Raw genomic sequence first — 25,043 nt, 5'->3', positions numbered from 1 at the left:
TAGCTAGCAAGTTAGCCAACATTAGCCAGTTAGCTTGGGTACTGGACTGCCTTTATGAGTGCTGAACGCTCCGAGAGCAAAACGCTCTGAATTTACGTTCGGACAATCTGACCAACAATCTGAATTTACGAACGCCCAGAGCGCACTCTGGCACTCCAGATTGAATTTACTAACGCACCCAATATGTTCATCATCATCATACTACTTTTACTCTCCAGATGGCTTATTGTATATACTGTATTCTTATATTACAGGAAGCGGGAAACATGTTATTAATGCCAACAGTGTGACAGCTACGTGCTGCAACTCAGCAAGTAGATAGATATCTGTCTAAATCAATAAATAATCAATACATTATGGAAACATTGAAATCCAACCCATTATCCTATCATTAAACTTGCTTACATCTACATGTACAATACAGCAGTCCAGCTACCCCTCCCACTAGCAGTAAAAATGCCCAATAGTGTCGGAGACAGAGGGAAAGAGAGAGGGGAATGGAGAGCGAGAGAGAGAGACTGGCATTTGATCAATGTTGAATTGGTCAGCCATAGACAAAGAAACCTGCATACAGACACATTGATTTATGATGGTTCTACACCTGGGTCAACCCCTTTTGTCTACATCCCTCCATATCCCTCGCTCCCTGTCCCTCAGACCAGCGGGACCATGTCCGGTTGTCACACTTACAAGGTCTGTTCATGTGGTTTTCCAGCCGACTGGCTCTTGGCTGTTGTTTGTTTACCAGTGGTGGACCAAACAGACGAGCCAAAGGCAACGAACACACTTCCCAAGTCTTCCACGGCTCTTCAGTGCCCGTCTGCTAAATTGGCCAGAAAATTGAAACTAATTTAGAGCAGTTAAAAAAATTGTGTTGTTGCTCCATTTGTTTCTTTTTTTAGCAATGCCTCTATTCATAGATGTTTTCTACAGTCTAGGCTATTCAAACACTACTGAGAGAGAGAACAAAAAACATTGAAGTATTTATGTAAGTATTCACCGCCCCAATCTAATTTCATCTCTTGTATTTTTCATAAATAGGACAGAGAAAAACAAATCTTCTGAAGTCTTTGATTGATTCGCCAGCTGTACAATAGAATGACGGGGCTTACCATCCATGACCTTCTGGAACCTGCCAAGTGCAAGGTCGAATGTCAGTGAGTCAGCCGGTGAGTCAGGATCTGAGAGAGTGTGTGTCGAAATAAACCTAGTTTGTCCTGTCCTCTGCTGGCTGTCTGGTCTGACCAGGGTGTACTCTGCCCAGTGTCACCCGCCTGCCCGTCCATCCGTCCTTACAGAGCAGTTAAGTTTTGTGCCAGTCTAAATCAAGCTGATGTCAAATCCCAGCCAAGGGACCAATGTGATAGCTGAGAAAGATGGAAGGAGAGTGAGAGACGAGAGAAAGAGAGATAGTGAAAGAGAGAGAGAGAGAGACCGAGAGCGACAGAAAGAGAGAAGGTGGACCAAACGAAAGGACGAGAGAAAATGCAAGCACCTACACCTACAACCATCACCAGCATCCTGAACATCTCACTGACACCGGCATTCAAACAAGTACATCCTTCAGCATGCAATTATCTCCTTCATTGTCACCTCTTAAATGAATTACTATGATCATAGTAGGCGTCCATCTGTGATGATGTCATCAGGAGCGTGACACTTCTAGTTCATCAGAGAAAGAACAAATGTTTTCTTCCATGCAGTGTCCAGGAACATTACCCCCACACACAACACAAGTACATCCTCCTGACGAAGGTAACGTACACTGATACTAGGTTCTGTTTGCTCCTAGCAGAACTCGGCTAGGTGTGCGCGCACGACTGTGCTCTCAAACGCCCTTAAAGACCTTCAATTACAGACGAAAGGGCGTAGACGTCGGCTACCGAACTTCAACTTGCCCCAATACAAAATGTTGCGTGAGCGAAGAGACAAAAAAAAAACCTGCCGAACACCAAAACGAACAAAAACAGCACACATTTTAGTCATTATATATGCGCGAAACGGCGCGCCACGTTTCGACTGGATATTATGCGACGGCCTTAATCCTGCATTCTTCAGCCTCATGATATCCAGCCACAGAGGACAGTGGAAAAGAACTGGTCAAATCACACACAGAGAGACCAGACTCACCAGACAGAAAATAGTCTCAAAGTTCCTTCCTTCCTGAGGGAAGTTACTGGAGTCCACGGCAGCCAGTCCTTCAGTCCTAAAACTCTTACCCCTGTGGTGTGGACTACAGATAAACCCAGCTCACTAATACACAAAGGTACATTACAGCAGGAAAACATGGGGCATTGGGGGCTTAGATAGTCCTCCACAACACCTAGGCCAACCCACTGTGGAAGGGAAGCCAACCCTTTCAAGTCCGGGTTGTCAGCTACATTGGGGTGACAAGGTCAGCAAGGATAAGGCTGGGGCATCCTCCACATCACCTGGAATTCACAAGCTGAACTGTCCCTGCTCCCTACTCAGTTTAGCAGGGTGGTGGGCCTCACAAGGGTGGTGTTGGAGGACCTCTGGACTGGCTGGTCCTCCTCAGGCCTTAAAGGGGTGTGTGGGGAGGTTACAGGGTGCTGGACAGAGAGAGACGGGGGGCTGGTGTTGAGACAGAGGTTAGATCTCCTCAATGGATTCAGCAGGGACCAGTCCTCTCTTCTTCCCACTGCTCAGCTTCAGGAAACCCTCACTGTCCTCACTCTTCCCCACACAGATCTGACAGAGAGGGAGAGAGACAGAGACGGAGAAAGAGAGAGGGGAGAGAGAGAGAGAGAGAGACAGACAGACAGAGAGAGAGACAGAAAGAAAGAGAGAGAGGGAGGGAGGTAAAAATAAACAAGGGAGTTTAGGAAGCTTCAAATAGAAAGCAGTGGAAGCAGACAAGAAATAGATTGTTTGGCACAACTACAGGGCAAAGGAAGAAAGACGAGACAAAATGAGTGTCTCACCTGATCCTCCTTCACTGGCATGTGGCCCATCCCTCGGCTGGCAGGGACAGGCTGGGTGACCCTCCACACCCTCTCCCCTGGGCGCACCCTCTGGACGAAGTTAGCAGGGAAGAAGCCCACCTTGTCTCCACTCTTTCCCTGTCACACAGATGACACATAGAGTAAATATGACATACATTCAAATAAATTCAGTTCTGTATCCACGGAGTTGGGTGTTCACAATTATGTTCTAATTTACTTTGTCTGGATGTGTATGATTTTCAGTGTTTTGTAAACCATCCCATAAAATGGAGACCTGTTTATGTGTTTCTGTACCAGTGCTCTTCGTATTAACTGAAGGGTTAATACGGAGCCTCGCTCCTCTCTGCGAGAGACTGAACGCAACCATATCCAGAACATTGAGAGTGACTGAAGCTCATTACCGACTCAATAAAAAGCTCTTTCAGGTCGCAACGCTAGTTAAATTCATTATGTTTCCCTCTTAAAGCGATTTTCGGAGGAAATGATGTTTCTATTTTTGACTGTCTGGATGTTTAGGAGAGGCCAACAATATGGCAGGTGATACAGTTCATACTCACACGCCTAACTAACTAGCGCACACACACACCACACACACACACACACACACATTTACAGTGGTGTAGATCATTAATTGCCCACCTTCCACCACTCTTCATTAGAATCATCAGTGACCAGCACCCGATCACCAGGCCTGAGAGAGAGAAAGAAAGACAGAGAGGAAGATAAGGGAAGGGGGGTGGGGGGGAAGGAGGGAAGAGGGGAGAGAAAAAGCAGGGGGGGGAGAGAGTACATTAAAGCCAGCATTGAAAAAAGAGAAGAGACTCATACAGGGAGAGTGTGTTCATGATTTCAAACTCTGTGTGGTGTATCTTTGTACACAGCATGCTACTGTTCACTTGGGATTAACTCCCCTCCCATGACTCAGAGGTGGCGACTGGTATCCTAGCAGCAAAGAGTGTCGGTCCATAAACCGAAAGGTCGTTGGTTCAATTCCCCGAGCCGACTAGGTGAAAAATCAGTTGATGTGCCCTTGATCAAGGCACTTAACCCTAGTCGCTGTGGATAAGAGTGTCTGCTAAATGAATAAAATGTAGGTAAGGAACAGGTGACTTTGATTCCTACACACAAAAATTATGTTTAAAACAGCAACAATCATTGGATGTGTAACTGACGAAATAGCACCAATCAGTGGCAAGCATGGTGTCTGACAAACGGTGACTGTGTCTTGCTCTTTCTCCCTCTCAAACTTTCTCTCACTCACAGACGCACGCACGTATCTGTGCAAACACACACACACACAATTTACACATACAGAATAACTCACATATCCCCCTCCCAAAAAAACACGCACACGCAGACATGCATGTACGACATAGAGCTGGCACAACTACGGTATAGGTGTGTAACCAACGGTTATGGACGAAGACCGACATGAAAACAAAATAACCGTCATAACCGTTTAAAGAAAAAACATTATTGTGATGATTTATTTTTTTTGTGGAGCTGTGGGCTGACTGAAGACGGGACGGCCGAGCATTCGTGCGGTTAAGTCCATATCTGCGGTAACACGGACTCTTAACAACACGATGAAACTTTGTTTCTCCTTGCTGAAACAAGCAAGGTGTTGTAGCAAACGAGCCTTCAGCAGCCTAGGCAACTCCCCCTTCCCTTGCAATGGCTGTTTGATATTCTGATGCAATCATTTCCATGGTAATGTAGAATGTTCATTCAAATGATGTTGACTGATGTGGCTCATGCAATGGAATGTATTTTTTTGTAATGTCAGTTGAGTTGAATCAACAAATCACAGCACCATGGACTTGAATGAGGATGCCCATTCTATTAATTCTATTTATATGGCAGCACATGCAGTCAGGAGCAGAGGAAAGGAGAAAATGTGTATATTTTTTCCCCCCAGGCTATTTGAACAGTTATTACGGTGACCGCGGTCATTTGGCTGGCCAGTTACCATCATCCAAAATTCCATGACCATCACAGCCCTATGCACAAGCACACATCACTCACAAATACATAAACATGAATCAGACTCATGTACACAGACTATCCAGTATCCACTGTCCTATATACAGAGCTAGAGCTACTGTACTGTCCTATATACACAGAGCTACTGTACCGTCCTGTATACAGAGCTAGTGTACTGTCCTATATACACAGAGCTACTGTACTGTCCTGTATACACAGAGTTACTGTACTGTCCTGTATACACAGAGCTACTGTACCGTCCTGTATACAGAGCTAGAGTTACTGTACTGTCCTATATACACAGAGCTACTGTACTGTCCTGTATACACAGAGCTACTGTACTGTCCTATATACACAGAGCTACTGTACTGTCCTGTATACACAGGGCTACTGTACTGTCCTATATACACAGAGCTACTGTACTGTCCTGTATACACAGAGCTACTGTACTGTCCTGTATACACAGAGTTACTGTACTGTCCTGTATACACAGAGTTACTGTACTGTCCTATATACACAGAGCTACTGTACTGTCCTGTATACACAGAGCTACTGTACTGTCCTGTATACACAGAGCTACTGTACTGTCCTGTATACACAGAGCTACTGTACTGTCCTATATACACAGAGCTACTGTACTGTCCTGTATACACAGAGTTACTGTACTGTCCTATATACACAGAGCTACTGTACTGTCCTGTATACACAGAGCTACTGTACTGTCCTGTATACAGAGCTACTGTACTGTCCTGTATACACAGAGCTACTGTACTGTCCTGTATACAGAGCTAGTGTACTGTCCTATATACACAGAGCTACTGTACTGTCCTGTATACAGAGCTAGTGTACTGTCCTATATACACAGAGCTACTGTACTGTCCTGTATACACAGAGTTACTGTACTGTCCTGTATACAGAGCTACTGTACTGTCCTGTATACACAGTTACTGTACTGTCCTGTATACAGAGCTACTGTACTGTCCTGTATACACAGAGCTACTGTACTGTCCTGTATACACAGAGTTACTGTACTGTCCTGTATACACAGAGCTACTGTACTGTCCTGTATACACAGAGTTACTGTACTGTCCTGTATACACAGAGCTACTGTACTGTCCTGTATACACAGAGCTACTGTACCGTCCTGTATACACAGAGTTACTGTACTGTCCTGTATACAGAGCTAGTGTACTGTCCTATATACACAGAGCTACTGTACTGTCCTGTATACAGAGCTAGTGTACTGTCCTATATACACAGAGCTACTGTACTGTCCTGTATACACAGAGTTACTGTACTGTCTTATATACACAGAGCTACTGTACTGTCCTTTATACACAGAGCTACTGTACTGTCCTATATACACAGAGCTACTGTACTGTCCTGTATACACAGAGTTACTGTACTGTCCTGTATACAGAGCTAGTGTACTGTCCTATATACACAGAGTTACTGTACTGTCTTATATACACATAGCTACTGTACTGTCCTTTATACACAGAGCTACTGTACTGTCCTATATACACAGAGCTACTGTACTGTCCTGTATACACAGAGTTACTGTACTGTCCTGTATACACAGAGTTACTGTACTGTCCTGTATACACAGAGCTACTGTACTGTCCTGTATACACAGAGTTACTGTACTGTCCTGTATACACAGAGCTACTGTACTGTCCTGTATACACAGAGCTACTGTACTGTCCTATATACACAGAGCTACTGTACTGTCCTGTATACAGAGTAGTGTACTGTCCCATATACACAGAGCTACTGTACTGTCCTGTATACAGAGCTAGTGTACTGTCCTGTATACAGAGCTAGTGTACTGTCCTGTATACACAGAGCTACTGTACTGTCCTGTATACACAGAGTTACTGTACTGTCCTGTATACACAGAGCTACTGTACTGTCCTGTATACACAGAGCTACTGTACTGTCCTGTATACACAGAGCTACTGTACTGTCCTGTATACACAGAGTTACTGTACTGTCCTGTATACAGAGCTAGTGTACTGTCCTATATACACAGAGCTACTGTACTGTCCTGTATACACAGAGTTACTGTACTGTCCTATATACACAGAGCTACTGTACTGTCCTATATACACAGAGCTAATGTAGTGTCCCCATTACACAAATGCTCTATATGAAGTCCCTTGGGTGTTTGCTCTGCTGCCCTATTTGATCGTCCTGGCCTCTCTCTCTCTCTCTCTCACACACACACACACACACACACACACACACACACACACACACACACACACACACACACACACACACACACACACACACACACACACACACACACGTGAGACACCAGATGGCTGTGAACCATCCCCATGGCGATGCACCTCTTTATTACCTGCATCAACAGCTCTCTTCTCTCCCTAACACACATCCTGACCTTTATACTCTTCTATCTTTCCTTCCTTCTCCTCTTCCTCTTCCTCTCACTCCCTTCTACCCTCTCTCTGTTCTGCTGGCGTTCTTTGTATCTCTTTTGTCTCTCCCTTCCCCCACCCCCCTGTTTTTTCCTCTCTCTCTGTGCTCATGTCTGTTTCAAACTGTTCTCTCGATCTAGTCCCTCCACATTTCTCCTCATCCTTTCATCTCTAATTCATTTTCAGTGTCTTTATCGTTCAGCCCCCCCCCCCCACCCCAAAGCGGACTGTGTGTATGTGTGGTCAGTAATTGTCATTGTGTTTTACCATTAGCAGGCTGCACCTCCTTAATGGTTCCTTCACATTGTCCCTTCTACAGATGGCAAGGATGTTTTAATCTTGAAGAAATGACAGACGCTGTAAAATACTGTGACGGACACACAAACAGACCCCATTCAATCACTCACTCTAGTCCGAGGTCATTGTGCTCCTGAGGCAGGAACTTGTAGAGCGCTACATACGTGTGGATCGAGTGAACCTCAATACGCTTGGGAACCTGGATGGACACAGACAGGGAGAAGGAATACAGACGGTAAACGTTTTAGTTAAATATAGTGTCTCTGAACATAAGGTCAGCTAGCAGGAAAAGGACTGTGTGTGTGTGTGTACCTTCACGCTGGTTTCCTCCACAGGCTCCTGGAGCTGCTCGCTGCCCCCACCCTCAGGTTCAGCCTTCTCGCTTTCACACTGAGGCAGGTCTGACAGACAAGGAGATGGGTCACTCAGCCTGAACGATCAGGTCAGACAGCAAGCAAGGATGTACATACTCAAGACACACACACACATAAGTACATGAGGGCACACACAGGTGAACAGATACACACACACACATAAGTACATGAGGGCACACACAGGTGAACAGACACACACACACACACACACACATTTTCTTACCCCCTGTCTCCTGTGGCATCTCCTCCTCCATGCTGTACTGCCTCTGCTCCCCCTCCTCTCCTTCACCCTGAGAAACAGAAAAAAAACAAATGGAAAAAGAGGGATTTAAGACTAAAAAAATCATAGAGGAAAAGATGGAACCGAGTGAGAGAGGACAAACTCGGGACACATCGAGACACTAAATGTGTTTCTGTCGTTTTCTACGTCAAACCCTTATTTTACCAGGTAAGTTGACTGAGAACAGATTCTCAGGCTCTGAGTGATAGAGATATACTGTAGCTAAGAATGCTAGTTTAAGTGAGGGAGAATTGCTGGGATTGCTAGAAACACAACAGGACAAGAGAAAACATGCAGGTGAACATGTGAAGATTGAATACAGGGTCACATGAAGGTGAAGTCCCCCTCTATAGAGTCACTAATTAACAGGCTGCGTGTCCCCGTGGTACAGGTGGTGACGTCATACCTGGCTGTGCGTGGGCGACTCGGACACGCTCCCGAAACTGGAGCGGCTCATCTGTGCCAGGGATGTCCCATAGCGCAGGGCTGCGTAAATAGGGTCCACCCCTCGCCCCCGGCCTGCCCCTGAAAACACACACAGATATTTAAACCTTTACAGGAACACACGCACAGACACGCACACGTGCAAGCAGACATGCACACGCACGCACGCACGCACGCACGCACGCACGCACACACACACACACACACACACACACACACACACACACACACACAACCTTGTAGAAGCAGCATCACAGATTGGGATCATACGTATAACTGCCATCATAACTGACTTTAAGGGAAGCCCAGCCCAGAGCTCTAAATATAGCTGTAATGACACAGTCCCAGACAGACAGTGACCTGCTGAAGATCTGACAGAGGGCACCAGTAAAGTACAAGGCTCTTTACAAGTTTGCACATTGTATTTTCAGGAAGTACACTGTCGTTTCAGTGTTCTGTGAGATGAAAGTCAAGCATTAGTGGTAAAGGCTGTATTGAGTTGATGTTTTCTCAGAGGTTCAGTCAGAGTGAGAATCAGTTGGGACTAGTTCTCTATTCCAGGTAGAGCTCCATCAATTTAAACCTAGATTTAACTAAACCAGTCATTTCCCTGCTCCACAGTCACTGTAACGGCAGCCAGATGGGCTGTTCTGTATTACCTGATGTGTGTAATGACAGGTGATAATCCAAGCCTGCCCTGGCTCAGACCCAAGGTAAGTCCCAAACAGCACCCTATTCCCTTTATAGTGCCCTACTTTTGACAGGGCCAAGGGGATCGGGTCCCATTTTGGAATACAAGCCCAGACGTCAAAGTGACAGACCTGGGGTTATGGTGGTGGGAGCGAGGGGGCAGGTTAACGGAACACTGATGGATGGAAGGAGGAAGGAAACAGGGAAGAAGGAAAGGACAGCAGGTGGAATGAGAGCTGACCCTTATTCATAAAGATCTATTCTATAGGGTGAAAGACATTAATCACGTCCACTTCCTCGCAGGGCTAGGATACGACACACACATGCAGATAGACACGTGCAGAATACACAGACGTCTTCATGCACGACACCCCACACATGGCTGCAGATACACAAATCCACACACACACACACACACACACACTTTACTGGGCATGCTCACCTTGGGTGGGCTGCACCTCTTTGACGACAGCCAGTTGTTCGTTGACCAACATGGGAGAGCTGAAGTTCCGCTTGAAGCCCCCGACCCCAGACTAACACACACAGAGGAGGGAGAATAATATGGATTTTCTGTTTACATTCATTCATTTTTATAGCCTGTAGTTATGGGTTTATATTCAGCTAATTTATAGAATTACATTACAGTAATTGAAGTAGAGAGAGAGGACGAGATAGGGCGGACTTAGCAGCAACAGTCTGACCAACAGTTTCCAAAAGTCAATACACGAGTATCCTGCGAGAAATAATATTGCTAACATCCCTGTGTTTTCTCTGGCTTCATTTTAAATCAATTAAACCTGCTGCCGGGGTCTCAACACGCACAACCATGCGCGGGCACACACACACACACATATTGAAACACTCACACAAGCACACAGCCTACCTACACTTTCACAACTGCACACAGAACACACAAACAATTTCACACTGAATTAGGCACGGGGACTGTTTCAATGGAGATATTGATTTCCCTGTGTGCTGACATTGAGATGAGCTATCAGCATTGTTTTAATGCAGGGGCAGAGTTACAGGGATGAATGGTGTTCCTTTGTTCCTTCCAAAGATATTCTGGCTTATCGTAGAGAATCCTCCCATATCTCACTATCACTCTCTTCCCCCTCCCTCTATCCCGCTCTCTCCCTCTCTCTCCCTCTCTCTCTCTCTCCCTCTCTCTCTCTCTCTCTCTCTCTCTCTCTCTCAATTCAATTCAATTCAATTCAATTCAATTTTTTTCAATTCAATTCGCTTTATTGGCATGACGTAACAATGTACATATTGCCAAAGCTTACTTTGGATATTTACAATATAAAAATAAATAAAAATGAGAATCAAAAATTGTCAACGGGACAACAGTAACAACAATAACCAACGCTCAATATAGCCATACATTCAACAATAACAATAATCATACAGTTGAGGACATGTGCAGGTTTATTGGTCTGTCAGACACTGTCCCTCAACTTATGGCAGGCAGCAATGTAGTGCGCTGCCAACCCACAGCTCTCTGCGTCCTCCCCCAACAGGATGGATAGCCTATCCTCATCAGAGAGGTCTTTGAAAGCTTGAATAAGGGTTTCAAATGACACTCTCTAATTGTTTTATATTTTTGACATTTTGTCAGGAAATGCAGCTCCGTCTCAGGTTCTGCTGTTGTGCAGTGGTTGCACAGCCTTTCCTCTACAGGGAGCCAGGTTTTCCTGTGTCTACCCTTCTCAATGGCAAGGCTGTGCTCACTGAGCCTGTACTTTGTCAAGGTTTTTCTAAGGTTTTGATCAGTAACCATGGTCAAATATTTAGCCATAGTGTACTGTCGATTTAGGGCCAGATAGCACTGCATTTTGCTTTGTGTTTGTGCTTGTGTTTCCCAATAAGCAATGTAGTTTTGTTTTGACTGTGTTGTAATTTGGTTTATTCTGATTGATTGGATGTTCTGGTCCTGAGGCTTCAGTGTGTTAGTAGAACAGGTTTGTGAACTCAGCCCCAGGACCAGCTGGATGAGGGAACTCTTTTCTTTGCTCAGCTCTTGGCATTGCAGGGCTTGGTAATGATATGAGAGGGGGTCACTGTATTTTAGATGTTTCCAAAACTTAATTGCTCTTTTTTGATTTTTTATTATTGGTGGATATTGGCCTAATTCTGCCCTGCATGCATTGTTTGTAGTTTTCCTCTGGACACGTAGGAGAATCTTACAGAACTCTGCATGTAGGGTTTCAATGGGGTGTTTGTCCCATTTGATGAAATCTTGTTTTGCAAGTGGACCCCACACCTCGCTGCCATAAAGTGCAATTGGTTCAATGACATATTCAATTAGTTTTAGCCAAATTTTAATAGGTATTTCAATTTGAATTTGCTTTTTAATGGCGTAGAATGCCCTGCGTGCTTTCTCTCTCAGTTCATTCACTGCCTCATTAAGGTGTCCAGTTGAGCTTATTTTTAGACCTAAGTAATTGTAGTGTGTACAGTACTCTATATATTTTGTACCAATTGAGAACTTTGGTCTAATTCCCTGAGATCTGGATCTTCTCTGGAAAATCATTATTTTAGTCTTTTTGGGGTTTACTGCCAGGGCCCAGGTCTGGCAGTACTGCTCTAGCAGGTCCAGGCTCTGCTGTAGGCCAGGTGCTGTGGGTGACAGCAGGCATAGGTCATCTGCGAAGAGTAGGCATTTAACTTCTGAATTGTGGAGACTAACACCAGGGGCTGAGGATTTTTCTAGAATAGTGGCCAATTCGTTAATGTAAATATTGAAGAGTGCAGGGCTCAGATTGCAACCCTGACGAAGGCCCCGCCCCTGGTTAAAGAATTCTGTTCTTTTCTTACCAATTTTAATGCTGCACGTATTGCCAGTATACATTGATTTAATTATGTCATATGTTTTACCCTCTCTCTCTCTCTCTCTCTCTCTCTCTCTCTCTCTCTCTCTCTCTCTCTCTCTCTCTCTCTCTCTCTCTCTCTCTCCTTCCCTCTATCCCTCTCTCTCCCTCCATCCCTCCCTCTATCCCTCCCTCCCTCCCTCCCTCTATCACACACTCCCTCTCAACTTCTCAGTACAGTATTTCTTTCTACATCCAACAGCTCCTGAGTTCCTCAGTGAATTTCAAACAACGTTGTTCAGGGATCGGACTTTCCCTGCATACCAATGGCATCTATCTGGCATCCTTGAAGGGATCAAGAGAGATCATGTGTGGTTTGAAACAGATAGGGAATATTTAGACAGGGAGAATTAAGACAGGGGAGCTTCTGCCTTCTACCAGAGGGACCACTCTGACCACTGACATGGACAGGACCTAGAGAAGCACTGATTCAGCCTTGGGGCCAGTACTGCTGGGTTGCAGGGGGAGTGTGTGTGGGAAAGGGGCAGTGGGAAGGGGGGAGTGTGTGTGTGTATGTGTATGTATGTGTGTGTGTGTGTGTGTGTGTGTGTGTGTGTGTGTGTGTGTGTGTCCAGATCTGTAGACCAGGGCAGGGGACATACCTTTCCATTGCAGGGCTGCTGGGACAATTCTGAGGTGCACCACAGGTGAGCACCCATCTTACAGGTTTTACACCGAAGACCCTGTTTAGAGTTACCTACAGACAGACAGACAGACAGACAGACAGACAGACAGACAGACAGACAGACAGACAGACAGACAGACAGACAGACAGACAGACAGACAGACAGACAGACAGACAGACAGACAGACAGAGAGAGAGAGAGAGAGGTAATGAGCAGATGAGCTCCTGCATTTTTCAGCATGTTCTTAAAAAAAGATAGATTTTGAGTTATATAAACTCTAAAAAAAATTGTCAGGAACATATACAGGATGCTACCCTCTACAACATAACCTTCACTCCAAATCAAAACTCAAACCTACAACCTGATTTTGGCCTGAATTACAGAATCACCTGGAAGGCTTACAACTACCAAAGATTATTATTCCTATACAGCAAATGCTCTGGAAAACAACAGAAACCTGAAAACACTATCCAACCTGGAACTGAGTGAGTAATGTTTAGTCTGAAGCTACAGTATATTTTATTTCCAAAAGCCAAGAATAAAAATACATTACATTACTTTGTAAGGACTGAATGCTAAGTTAAGGCTACCCAAGCTTGATACAACTCTCCAACCAAATGGAGAGACCTTAGAAGCTGCCTCCCGCTGTTCAGAGGTAATTAAAATACAGTATCCTGTGTATGTAAAGAATGATAAGACACAAAAATAGCACAAAATGAAGCTCCTTATGGAAAATCAAGAGACACTTTTTGCTGACTATTATAAAAATGGGAACATCAGCAACCTCATCTTCCACACAGACCATCCCCTGGCATGGCACAGTGCTATATTAGCACACTACCCCTCTGTTAAGAGGGGGGTGTTACCGAAGGGGTGGAAACTCAGGATTAGAGGTCGACCGATTAATCGGAATGGCCGATTAATTTGGGCCAATTTCAAGTTTTCATAACAATCGGTATTTTTGGACACCGATTTGCTGATTTATTTACCTTGGCAAGTAAGTTAAGAACACATACTTATTTTCAATGACGGCCTAGGAACGGTGGGTTAACTGCCTTATTCAGGGGCATGGGGGGGGGGGGGGGGAAATCAGACGATTAATCGGCATCGGCTTTTTTGATCAGCCAATAATCGGTATCGGCGTTGAAAAATCAGAATCGGTCGACCTCTACTCAGGATACTAGACAACGAGGACTCTGAGTCAGCTAATATAAATCTCTATAAGTCTGGAACAGTATTGGTACAGGCCAACCCCAAACAGTTTCAGCTGGACTTTCACCTAATCAAAGAATTAGCTCAGCAGGAGAAGCTCTCCCTTGAGAAAGATACCCCCACCCAGAGCGGGTCAGACCAGACCTCTTCATTATATAACCCCTCAGACGAGCAACCCCAAGCGGAAAGTCAACCTCCCTGCACAGAGTACTACTCCCTTATTGAAATGAAGGATACATTCACCCAGCTGGAGGTAAGGCAGGTGGAGCTGAAATATCAGTTGATTACACTCCAGTCAGCACAGACCCAGACAACAGTCCAGCACAACAACACCCTCTTAACCAGACCTGGAGAGCTGGAGGTGGAGAGAGACATATCTGCACTCTGGACTGTGGTGAGACAACTTCAACAGGAGAGAAAGCAGGAGCAGGAGAAGAACGGAGCACTAGAGGAGAGCATCAGAGTGCTGGAGGAGAGGGTGAGGGGATGGAGGAGAGGATCAGAGTTCTGGAGGAGAGGGTGAGGGGGATGGAGGAGAGGATCAGAGTGCTGGAGGAGAGGGTGAGGGGGATGGAGGAGAGGATCAGAGTGCTGGAGGAGAGGGTGAGGGGGATGGAGGAGAGGATCAGAGTGCTGGAGGGTGAGGGGGATGGAGGAGAGGATCAGAGTGCTGGAGGAGAGGGTGAGGGGGATGGAGGAGAGGATCAGAGTGCTGGAGGAGAGGGTGAGGGGGATGGAGGAGAGGATCAGAGTGCTGGAGGGTGAGGGGGATGGAGGAGAGGATCAGAGTGCTGGAGGAGAGGGTGAGGGGATGGCGTGTGAGAGAGAACAACCTACTAGAAAGGTGGGCACCCCCGTAGAGAAGCCAGCAGAACAGCCCACCTCAGCTCCCGACAAAAGTCTCGACACCACAGCAGAACAGTCCACCCCAGACCCTGACCACGTCTACACCACAGCAGAACAGTCCACACCAGACCCTGACCATAGCGTCGACATCACAGCAGAACAGTCCACCCCAGACCCTGACCATAGTGTTGACATCACAGCAGAACAGTCCACCCCAGACCCTGACCATAGCGTCGACATCACAGCAGAGCAGTCCACCCCAGACCCTGACCATAGCGTCGACATCACAGCAGAACAGTCCACCCCAGACCCTGACCACGTCTACATCACAGCAGAAAAGTCCACCCCAGACCCTGACCACGTCGACATCACAGCAGAACAGTCCACACCAGACCCTGACCATAGTGTTGACATCACAGCAGAACAGTCCACCCCAGACCCTGACCACATCTACATCACAGCAGAACAGTCCACCCCAGACCCTGACCATAGCGTCGACATCACAGCAGAACAGTCCACCCCAGACCCTGACCATAGTGTTGACATCACAGCAGAACAGTCCACACCAGACCCTGACCATAGCGTCGACATCACAGCAGAACAGTCCACCCCAGACCCTGACCATAGTGTCTATATCACAGCAGAACAGTCCACCCCAGACCCTGAGCATAGTGTTGACATCACAGCAGAACAGTCCACCCCAGACCCTGACCATAGTGTTGACATCATAGCAGAACAGTTCACCCCAGACCCTGACCATAGCGTCTACATCACAGCAGAACAGTCCACCCCAGACCCTGACCATAGCGTCTACATCACAGCAGAACAGTCCACACCAGACCCTGACCATAGTGTCTACATCACAGCAGAACAGTCCACCCCAGACCCTGACCATAGTGTTGACACCACAGCAGAACAGTCCACCCCAGACCCTGACCATAGCGTCTACATCACAGCAGAACAGTCCACCCCAGACCCTGACCATAGTGTCTACATCACAGCAGAACAGTCCACCCCAGACCCTGACCATAGTGTCTACATCACAGCAGAACAGTCCACCCCAGACCCTGACCATAGCGTCGACATCACAGCAGAACAGTCCACACCAGACCCTGACCACGTCTACATCACAGCAGAACAGTCCACCCCAGACCCTGACCATAGTGTCTACATCACAGCAGAACAGTCCACCCCAGACCCTGACCATAGCGTCGACATCACAGCAGAACAGTCCACCCCAGACCCTGACCACGTCGACATCACAGCAGAACAGTCCACCCCAGACCCTGACCATAGCGTAGACACCACAGCAGAACAGTCCACCCCAGACCCTGACCATAGTGTCTACATCACAGCAGAACAGTCCACTCCAGACCCTGACCACGTCGACATCACAGCAGAACAGTCCACACCAGACCCTGACCACGTCGACATCCCAGCAGAACAGTCCACCCCAGACCCTGACCACGTCTACATCACAGCAGAACAGTCCACCCCAGACCCTGACCATAGTGTCTACATCACAGCAGAACAGTCCACACCAGACCCTGACCATAGTGTCTACATCACAGCAGAACAGTCCACCCCAGACCCTGACCACGTCTACATCACAGCAGAACAGTCCACACCAGACCCTGACCATAGCGTCGACATCACAGCAGAACAGTCCACCCCAGACCCTGACCATAGCGTCGACATCACAGCAGAACAGTCCACCCCAGACCCTGACCATAGCGTCGACATCACAGCAGAACATTCCACACCAGACCCTGACCATAGCCTCGACATCACAGCAGAACAGTCCACCCCAGACCCTGACCATAGCGTCGACATCACAGCAGAACAGACAAATGAAGAACCCCAAGCCCAGGGGATCTTACCCCCTCTGAGCACCCCCCCCCTGTCAGCCACTCCTGATACCCCACACCCACTGAGGACATACACAAGACACAGATTGCACTCCTTATGGTCTCAAACGGGAAATATATACAAGAAAATAAACTTTTTCCAAAACACAGTGTGTCTAAACTCTGGTGTCCAAACACCCAGCGTGCCCTAGTGCTTCTGTCTGAGGACCAACTAAGGTCACCCAGCCACATAATAATACACACAGGCACAAACGACCTGAGAGCACAGCAGGAAAGGGTGGCCACAGAACTGAAGGGAGTGATTGAAAAAGCTTCTTCTACTTTCCCCAATGCACAAGTGGTTATATCCACCCTGCTACCATGAAAAGACTTCCACCCTGCTACCATACAGTGGGAAAACACAAGTATTTCCCGTGACTGTGCCTCAAAACCAAATGTTTACCTTGCCCACCACTCCACCCTAGAATTGAACAGCCTCTATGACCAGGTCCACCTACACAAAGCAGCAGTGCCCACCTTCGCCCGGACCCTAAAGGACATCGCTCTCAAACACAGCCCCAAAACTCACACAGGAGCAACAGATCAATAAACACCCCGCCCAGACCAGCGAGACACTCTCCCAGACCTGCGGGACCCCCCCAGACCTACACATAGAAGACCCCCGCCGAGACCACATCCACATCCACCCCCCCACCCCAACCAATCAACCCCCACCCCCCAAGTCAACCATGCCCACACCCCATTTAGGCCCCCTCAGACCTATGCCCCTCCTGCCCACCCCATGCACCCCACCCCCACAAAGAGGGCCTCAACATGGAAGTTACACATACGCCCAGGCAGTGAGCAGGCAAACAGGCCCAACCTCCACTCTTACACTAGCCCAAAGCAATGGCATGTACCAGATGCTCAGCAGACTCTGCTCACACTTACTGGCCTGTGGCCAAACTGCATGATCAACAACATTGGACACTTTATGGAACACAAAGCCTTCACTATCTCATCCTGGAATATCCAAGGCCTAAGGTCATCTGCCTTTGGCCTAAAGAGCAGGAACCTGGACTTAATCAAAGAAATCGAAAATACAGACATTGTCATCCTACAAGAAATCTGGTGTAGAGGACACGGACCCACTGGTTGCCCTCTAGGTTACAGAGAGCTGGTAGTCCCATCCACCAAACTACCAGGTGTGAAACAGGGAAGGGACTGAGGGGGTATGCTAATTTGGTATAGAGCAGACCTAACTCACTCCATTAAATTAATCAAAACAGGAACATTTTACATTTGGCTAGAAATTCAAAAGGAAATTATCTTAACAGAGAAAAATGTCCTCCTGTGTGCTACCTATATCACCCCACTAGAATCCCCATACTTTAATGAAGACAGCTTCTCCCTCCTGGAGGGGGAAATCAATCATTTCCAGGCCCAGGGACATGTACTAGTCTGTGGCGACCTAAATGCCAGAACTGGACAAGAACCTGACACCCTCAGCACACAGGGGGACAAACACCTGCCTGGAGGTGACAGCATTCCCTCCCCCATATGCCCCCCAAGGCACAACTATGACAACATAACCAACAAAAACGGGTCACAACTCCTGCAGCTCTGTCACACGCTGGGTATTGTGTACATAGTCAATGGTAGGCTTCGAGGGGACTCCTATGGTAGGCACACCTATAGCTCATCTCTTGGCAGTAGTACTGTAGACTACTTTATCACTGACCTAAACCCAGAGTCTCTCAGAGCATTCACAGTCAGCCCACTGACACCCCTATCAGATCACAGCAAAATCAGTCTACTTGAACAGAGCAATACTCAATCATGAGGCATCAAATCCAATAGAACTGAGTAATATTAAGAAATGCTATAGATCGAAGGAATGTAGTGTGGAAACCTACCAAAAACAATTAGGCAACAACAAATTCAATCCCTTTTAGACAACTCCTTGGACAAAATGTTCCACTGTAATAGTGAAGGTGTAAACTTGGCAGTAGAAAATCTAAACAGTATATTTGACCGAAGAAAATGAACAACAATGACAAATGGTTTGATGAAGAATGCAAAAACGTAAGAAAGAAATTGAGAAACCTGTCCAACCAAAAACATAGAGACCCAGAAAACCTGAGTCTAAGCCATCACTATGTTGAATCACTAAAACAATATAGAAATACACTACGGGAAAAGAAGGAACAGCACGTCAGAAATCAGCTCAACGTAATTGAAGAATCCATAGAATCTAACCACTTCTGTGAAAATTGGAAAACATTAAACAAACAACAACACGAAGAATTATCTATCCAAAATGGAGATGTATGGGTAAACCATTTCTCCAATCTTTTTGGCTCTATAACAAAGAACAAACAGCAAAAACATACACATGATCAAATACAAATCTTAGAATCAACTATTAAAGACTACCAGAACCCACTGGATTCTCCAATTACCTTTAATGAACTACAGGACAAAATAAAAACCCTCCAACCCAAAAAGGCCTGTGGTGTTGATGGTATCCTCAATGAAATGATAAAATATACAGACAACAAATTTCAATTGGCTATACTAAAACTCTTTAACATCATCCTTAGCTCTGGCATCTTCCCCACTATTTGGAACCAAGGACTGATCACCCCAATCCACAAAAGTGGAGACAAATTTGACCCCAATAACTACCGTGGGATATGCATCAACAGCAACCTTGGGAAAATCCTCAGCATTATCATTAACAGCCGACTTGTACATTTCCTCTGTGAAAACAATGTTCTGAGCAAATGTCAAATTGGCTTTTTACCAAATTATCGTACGACAGACCACGTATTCACCCTGCACACCCTAATTGACAAACAAACCAAAACAAAGGCAAAGTCTTCTCATGCTTTGTTGACTTAAAAAAGCCTCCGACTCAATTTAGCATGAGGGTCTGCTATACAAATTGATGGAAAGTGGTGTTGGGGGAAAAACATACAACATTATAAAATCCATGTACACAAACATGTTTTCGGTTAAAATAGGCAGAAAACACACACATTTCTTCCCACAGGGCCTTGGGGTGAGACAGGGATGCAGCTTAAGCCCCACTCTCTTCAACATATATATCAACGAATTGGCGAGGGCACTAGAACAGTCTGCAGCACCCGGCCTCACCCTACTAGACTCTGAAGTCAAATGTCTACTGTTTGCTGATGATCTGGTGCTTCTGTCACCAACCAAGGAGGACCTACAGCAGCACCTAGATCTTCTGCACAGATTCTGCCAGACCTGGGCCCTGACAGTAAATCTCAGTAAGACAAAAATAATGGTGTTCCAAAAAAGGTCCAGTTGCCAGGACCCCAAATACAAATTCCATCTAGACACCGTTGCCCTAAAGCACACAAAAAACTATACATACCTTGGCCTAAACATCAGCGCCACAGGTAACTTCCGCAAAGCAGTGAACGATCTGAGAGACAAGGCAAGAAGGGCCTTCTATGCCATCAAAGGGAACATAAAATTCGACATACCAATTACGATCTGGCTAAAAATACTTGAATCAGTTATAGAACACATTGCCCTTTATGATTGTGAGGTCTGGGGTCTGCTCACCAACCAAGAATTCACAAAATGGGACAAACACCAAATTGAAACTCTGCATGCAGAATTCTGCAAAAATATCCTCCGTGTACAATGTAAAACACCAAATAATGCATGCAGAGCAGAATTAGGCCGATACCGCTAATTATCACAATCCAGAAAGAGCCGTTAAATTGTACAACCACCTAAAAGGAAGCGATTCCCAAACCTTCCATAAAAAAGCCATCACCTACAGAGAGATGAACCTGGAGAAGAGTCCCCTAAGCAAGCTGGTCCTGGGACTCTTTTCACAAACACAAACAGACCCCACAGAGCCCCAGGACAGCAACACAATTAGACCCAACCAAATCATGAGAAAACAAAAGGATAATTATTTGACACATTGGAAAGAATTACCAAAAAAACAGAGCAAACTAGAATGCTATTTGGCCCTAAACAGAGAGTACACAATGGCAGAATACCTGACCACTGTGACTGACCCAAACTTAAGAAAAGCTTTGACTATGTACAGACTCAGTGAGCATAGCCTTGCTATTGAGAAAGGCCGCCGTAGGCAGACCTGGCTCTCAAGAGAAGACAGGCTATGTGCACACTGCCCACAAAATGAGGTGGAAATTGAGCTGCACTTCCTAACCTCCTGCCAAATGTATGACCATATTAGAGACACATATTTCCCTCAGATTACACAGATCCACAAAGAATTCGAAAACATACCCAACTCCCATATCTACTGGGTGAAATACCACAATGTGTCATCACAGCAGCAAGATTTGCGACCTGTTGCCACAAGAAAAGGGCAACCAGTGAGGAACAAACACCTTTGTAAATACAACCCATATTTATGTTTATTTATTTTCCCTTTTGTACTTTAACCATTTGCACATCGTTACAACACTGTATGACATGATGACATTTGTAATGTCTTCATTATTTTGGAACTTCTGTGAGTGTAATGTTTACTGTTCATTTTTATTGCTTATTTCACTTTTGTATATTATCTACTTCACTTGCTTTGGCAATGTTAACATATGTTTCCCATGCCAATAAAGCCCCTTGAATTGAATTGAGAGAGAGAGGAGAGAGGGGGAGAGAGATTAGTGGTTAGAGAGAGAGAGAAAAGAGAGAGAGGGGGGAGGTTGAGAGAGAGAGTGGTTAGAGAGAGAGAGAAAAGAGAGAGAGAGGGGGAGGTTGAGAGAGAGAGAGTGGTTAGAGAGAGAGAGAAAAGAGAGAGAGGGGGAGGTTGAGAGAGAGAGTGGTTAGAGAGAGAAAAGAGAGAGAGAGGGAGGTTGAGAGAGAGAGAGTGGTTAGAGATAGAGAGAAAAGAGAGAGAGAGGGGGAGGTTGAGAGAGAGAAGGAGAGAGAGACAGAATGTAGTAATAAACACGGTTGGCATGTGATCAAAGCAGGTTCCTGTTTGATGTAAATCTCATCTCAGTCATCCAGAGAGGGTTGATCAAGCACTGCCCTACTTCTATTGTGCTGGCACTGCCTGCTGAACTAAGCAGTGCATTATCAATGGTTCCTCTCAAAACATGGAGAGACTGACAACCAGCTGGAGGCATTTGGGTTCTATTTGGTTTTTAGTCACACCAATTCTCATCAAGCATTGTCTTAGGAACAAGCCTAGTTAGAGTGGAGAAATATTCTTTGTCCTTTTTGTTGATATAATTCGTTTTGCGTTTTTCTTTTATATGTTGGAGAGTGAGAAGACAATCCCTATGTCATTCAGCTGCATTGTTTTGAGTCGTCCAAACAATTTATTTCCAGTTCAAGGTTTACTTATTCACTGGTGCCAAAACTAATGTTTAGAAGGATTTAGTCTAGAGCCCTATCCATAACAAAGACGTGGAAACACAAACCAAAAAATACATGAACTGATCTGAATCTTCTATTTGCTCAAGCTCAGTTCTGTTACAAACTGGGAGGGGGAGGAGAGACTGGGAGAGAAAGGAGAGACTGGGAGGGAGAAGAGAAACTGGGAGAGAGAAGAGAGACAGAGAAGAGAGATGAGAGACTGGGAGAGAGGGGTGACTGGGAGAGAGAGAGGAGAAACTGGGAGAGAGAGATGAGAGACTGGGAGAAAGAGAGGAGAGACAGAGAGAGAAGAGAGACTGGGAGAGAGAAGAGAGACTGGGAGAGAGAGAGGAGAGACAGAGAGAGGAGAGACAGAGAGAGGAGAGACAGAGACAGAGAGGAGAGACTGGGAGAGAAAGGAGAGTCTGATAAGAGACAGAGAGAGAGGAGAGACTGAGAGAGGGGCGACTGGGAGAGAGAGGAGAGACAGAGAGAGGAGAGACAGAGAGAGAGAGGAGAGACTGGTAGAGAAAGGAGAGTCTGATAAGAGACAGAGAGAGAGGAGAGACAGAGAGAGGAGAGACTGGGAGAAAGAGAGGAGAGACTGGGAGAGAGAGAGGAGAGACAGAGAGAGGAGAGACTGATAAGAGACAGAGCGAGAGAGAAGACAGAGAGAGGAGAGACTGGGAGAGGCGAGACTGGGAGAGGAGAGGACAGACTGGGAGTGAGAGGAGAGACAGAGAGAGCAGAGACTGGGAGAGGAGAGGACAGACTGGGAGTGAGAGGAGAAACAGAGAGAGGAGAGACTGGGAGAGGACAGACTGGGAGAGAGAGGAGAGACAGAGAGAGGAAAGACAGAGAGAGGAGAGACAGAGAGAGGAGAGACAGAGAGAGTACAGACTGGGAGAGGAGAGACTGGGAGAGAGAGGAGAGATTGGGAGAGAGAGGAGAGACAGAGAGAGAGAGAAGAGACAGAGAGAGGAGAGACTGGGAGAGGAGAGACAGGGAGAGGAGAGACTGGGAGAGAGAGAGAGGAGAGACTGGGAGAGGAGAGACAGAGAGAGGAGAGACAGAGAGAGGAGAGACTGGGAGAGGCGAGACTGGGAGAGGAGAGGACAGACTGGGAGTGAGAGGAGAGACAGAGAGAGCAGAGACTGGGAGAGGAGAGGACAGACTGAGAGTGAGAGGAGAAACAGAGAGAGGAGAGACTGGGAGAGGACAGACTGGGAGAGAGAGGAGAGACAGAGAGAGGAGAGACAGAGAGAGTACAGACTGGGAGAGGAGAGACTGGGAGAGAGAGGAGAGATTGGGAGAGAGAGGAGAGACAGAGAGAGGAGAGACTGGGAGAGGAGAGACTGGGAGAGAGAGAGGAGAGACAGAGAGAGGAGAGACTGGGAGAGGACAGACTGGGAGAGGAGAGATTGGGAGAGGAGAGACAGAGAGATGAGAGACTGGGAGAGGAGAGACTGGGAGAGGAGAGACTGGGAGAGGAGAGACTGGGAGAGGCGAGACTGGGAGAGGCGAGACAGAGAGAGGAAAGAGAGTGAGGAGAGACTGATAAGAGACTGAGAGAGAGAGACAGAGAGAGGAGAGGAGAGACTGGGAGAGAGAGAGGAGAGACAGAGAGAGGAGAGACTGGGAGAGGAGAGACAGAGAGAGGAGAGACAGAGAGAGGAGAGACTGGGAGAGAGAGAGGAGAGACTGGAAGAGAGAGGAGAGACAGAGAGGAGCGAGGAGAGACTGGAAGAGACTGGAAGAGAGAGGAGAGACTGGGAGAAAGAGGGGACAGAGAGATTGGGAGAGCGAACGAGACTGGGAGAGAGAGAGAGGAGAGACTGGGAGAGAGAGAGGAGAGACAGAGAGAGGAGAGACTGGGAGAGAGAGAGGAGAGACTGGAAGAGAGAGGAGAGACAGAGAGGAGCGAGGAGAGACTGGAAGAGACTGGAAGAGAGAGGAGAGACTGGGAGAAAGAGGGGACAGAGAGATTGGGAGAGCGAACGAGACTGGGAGAGAGAGGAGAGACTGGGAGAGAGAGAGAGGAGAGACTGGGAGAGAGAGGAGAGACTGGGAGAGAGAGGAGAGACTGGGAGATAGAGAGGAGAGACAGAGAGACTGGGAGAGAGAGGAGAGACTGGGAGAGAGAGAGGAGAGACTGGGAGAGAGAGAGGAGAGAGAGAGAGGAGAGACTGGGAGAGGAGAGATTGGGAGAGGAGAGACAGAGAGAGGAGAGACAGGGAGAGGAGAGACTGGGAGATGAGAGACTGGGAGAGGCGAGACAGAGAGAGGAAAGACAGAGTGAGGAGAGACTGGGAGAGAGAGAGGAGAGACAGAGAGAGGAGAGACTGGGAGAGGAGAGACAGAGAGAGGAGAGACAGAGAGAGGAGAAACAGAGAGAGGAGAGACTGATAAGAGACTAAGAGAGAGAGAGACAGAGAGAGGAGAGACTGGGAGAGGAGAGAGAGAGAGAGAGACTGGGAGAGGAGAGACTGGGGTAGGAGAGACAGAGAGAGGAGAGACAGAGAGAGGAGAGATGGGAGAGAGGGAGGAGAGACAGAGAGAGGAGAGACTGGGAGAGAGAGAGGAGAGACTGGGAGAGAGAGAGAAGAGACTGGGAGAGAGAGAGGAGAGACAGAGAGACTGGGAGAGAGAGAGGAGAGACTGGGAGAGAGAGAGGAGAGACTGGGAGAGAGAGAGGAGAGACAGAAAGACTGGGAGAGAGAGAGGAGAGACTGGGAGAGAGAGAGGAGAGACTGGGAGAGAGAGAGGAGAGACAGAGAGACTG

The 25,043-nt window shown here is 46.8% G+C and overlaps 1 protein-coding gene across 1 annotated transcript in view; it reads right to left on the bottom strand.

The window, feature by feature from the left end:
• Positions 1–223: 223 nt before the first annotated feature.
• LOC115171092 (SH3 and cysteine-rich domain-containing protein 2) overlaps positions 224–25,043 on the bottom strand; it is a 43,944-nt gene continuing 19,124 nt past the window's right edge. The window contains exons 3-11 of the mRNA XM_029727596.1: positions 12,954–13,048; positions 9,921–10,011; positions 8,751–8,869; positions 8,288–8,354; positions 8,003–8,091; positions 7,801–7,889; positions 3,606–3,657; positions 2,946–3,083; positions 224–2,712 (exon numbers count right to left, since the gene is read on the bottom strand). Coding sequence (XP_029583456.1) covers positions 2,614–2,712; positions 2,946–3,083; positions 3,606–3,657; positions 7,801–7,889; positions 8,003–8,091; positions 8,288–8,354; positions 8,751–8,869; positions 9,921–10,011; positions 12,954–13,048 — 839 coding nt within the window. The 3' untranslated portion in view covers positions 224–2,613. The remainder of the gene's footprint in view (positions 2,713–2,945; positions 3,084–3,605; positions 3,658–7,800; positions 7,890–8,002; positions 8,092–8,287; positions 8,355–8,750; positions 8,870–9,920; positions 10,012–12,953; positions 13,049–25,043) is intronic.

This window comes from Salmo trutta, chromosome 32, assembly GCF_901001165.1.
Source record: "Salmo trutta chromosome 32, fSalTru1.1, whole genome shotgun sequence".
NCBI classification, from domain to species: domain Eukaryota; kingdom Metazoa; phylum Chordata; class Actinopteri; order Salmoniformes; family Salmonidae; genus Salmo; species Salmo trutta.
The sequence above is the reverse complement of the archived record's forward strand: the minus strand, read 5'-3'. Positions and strand labels throughout refer to the sequence as shown.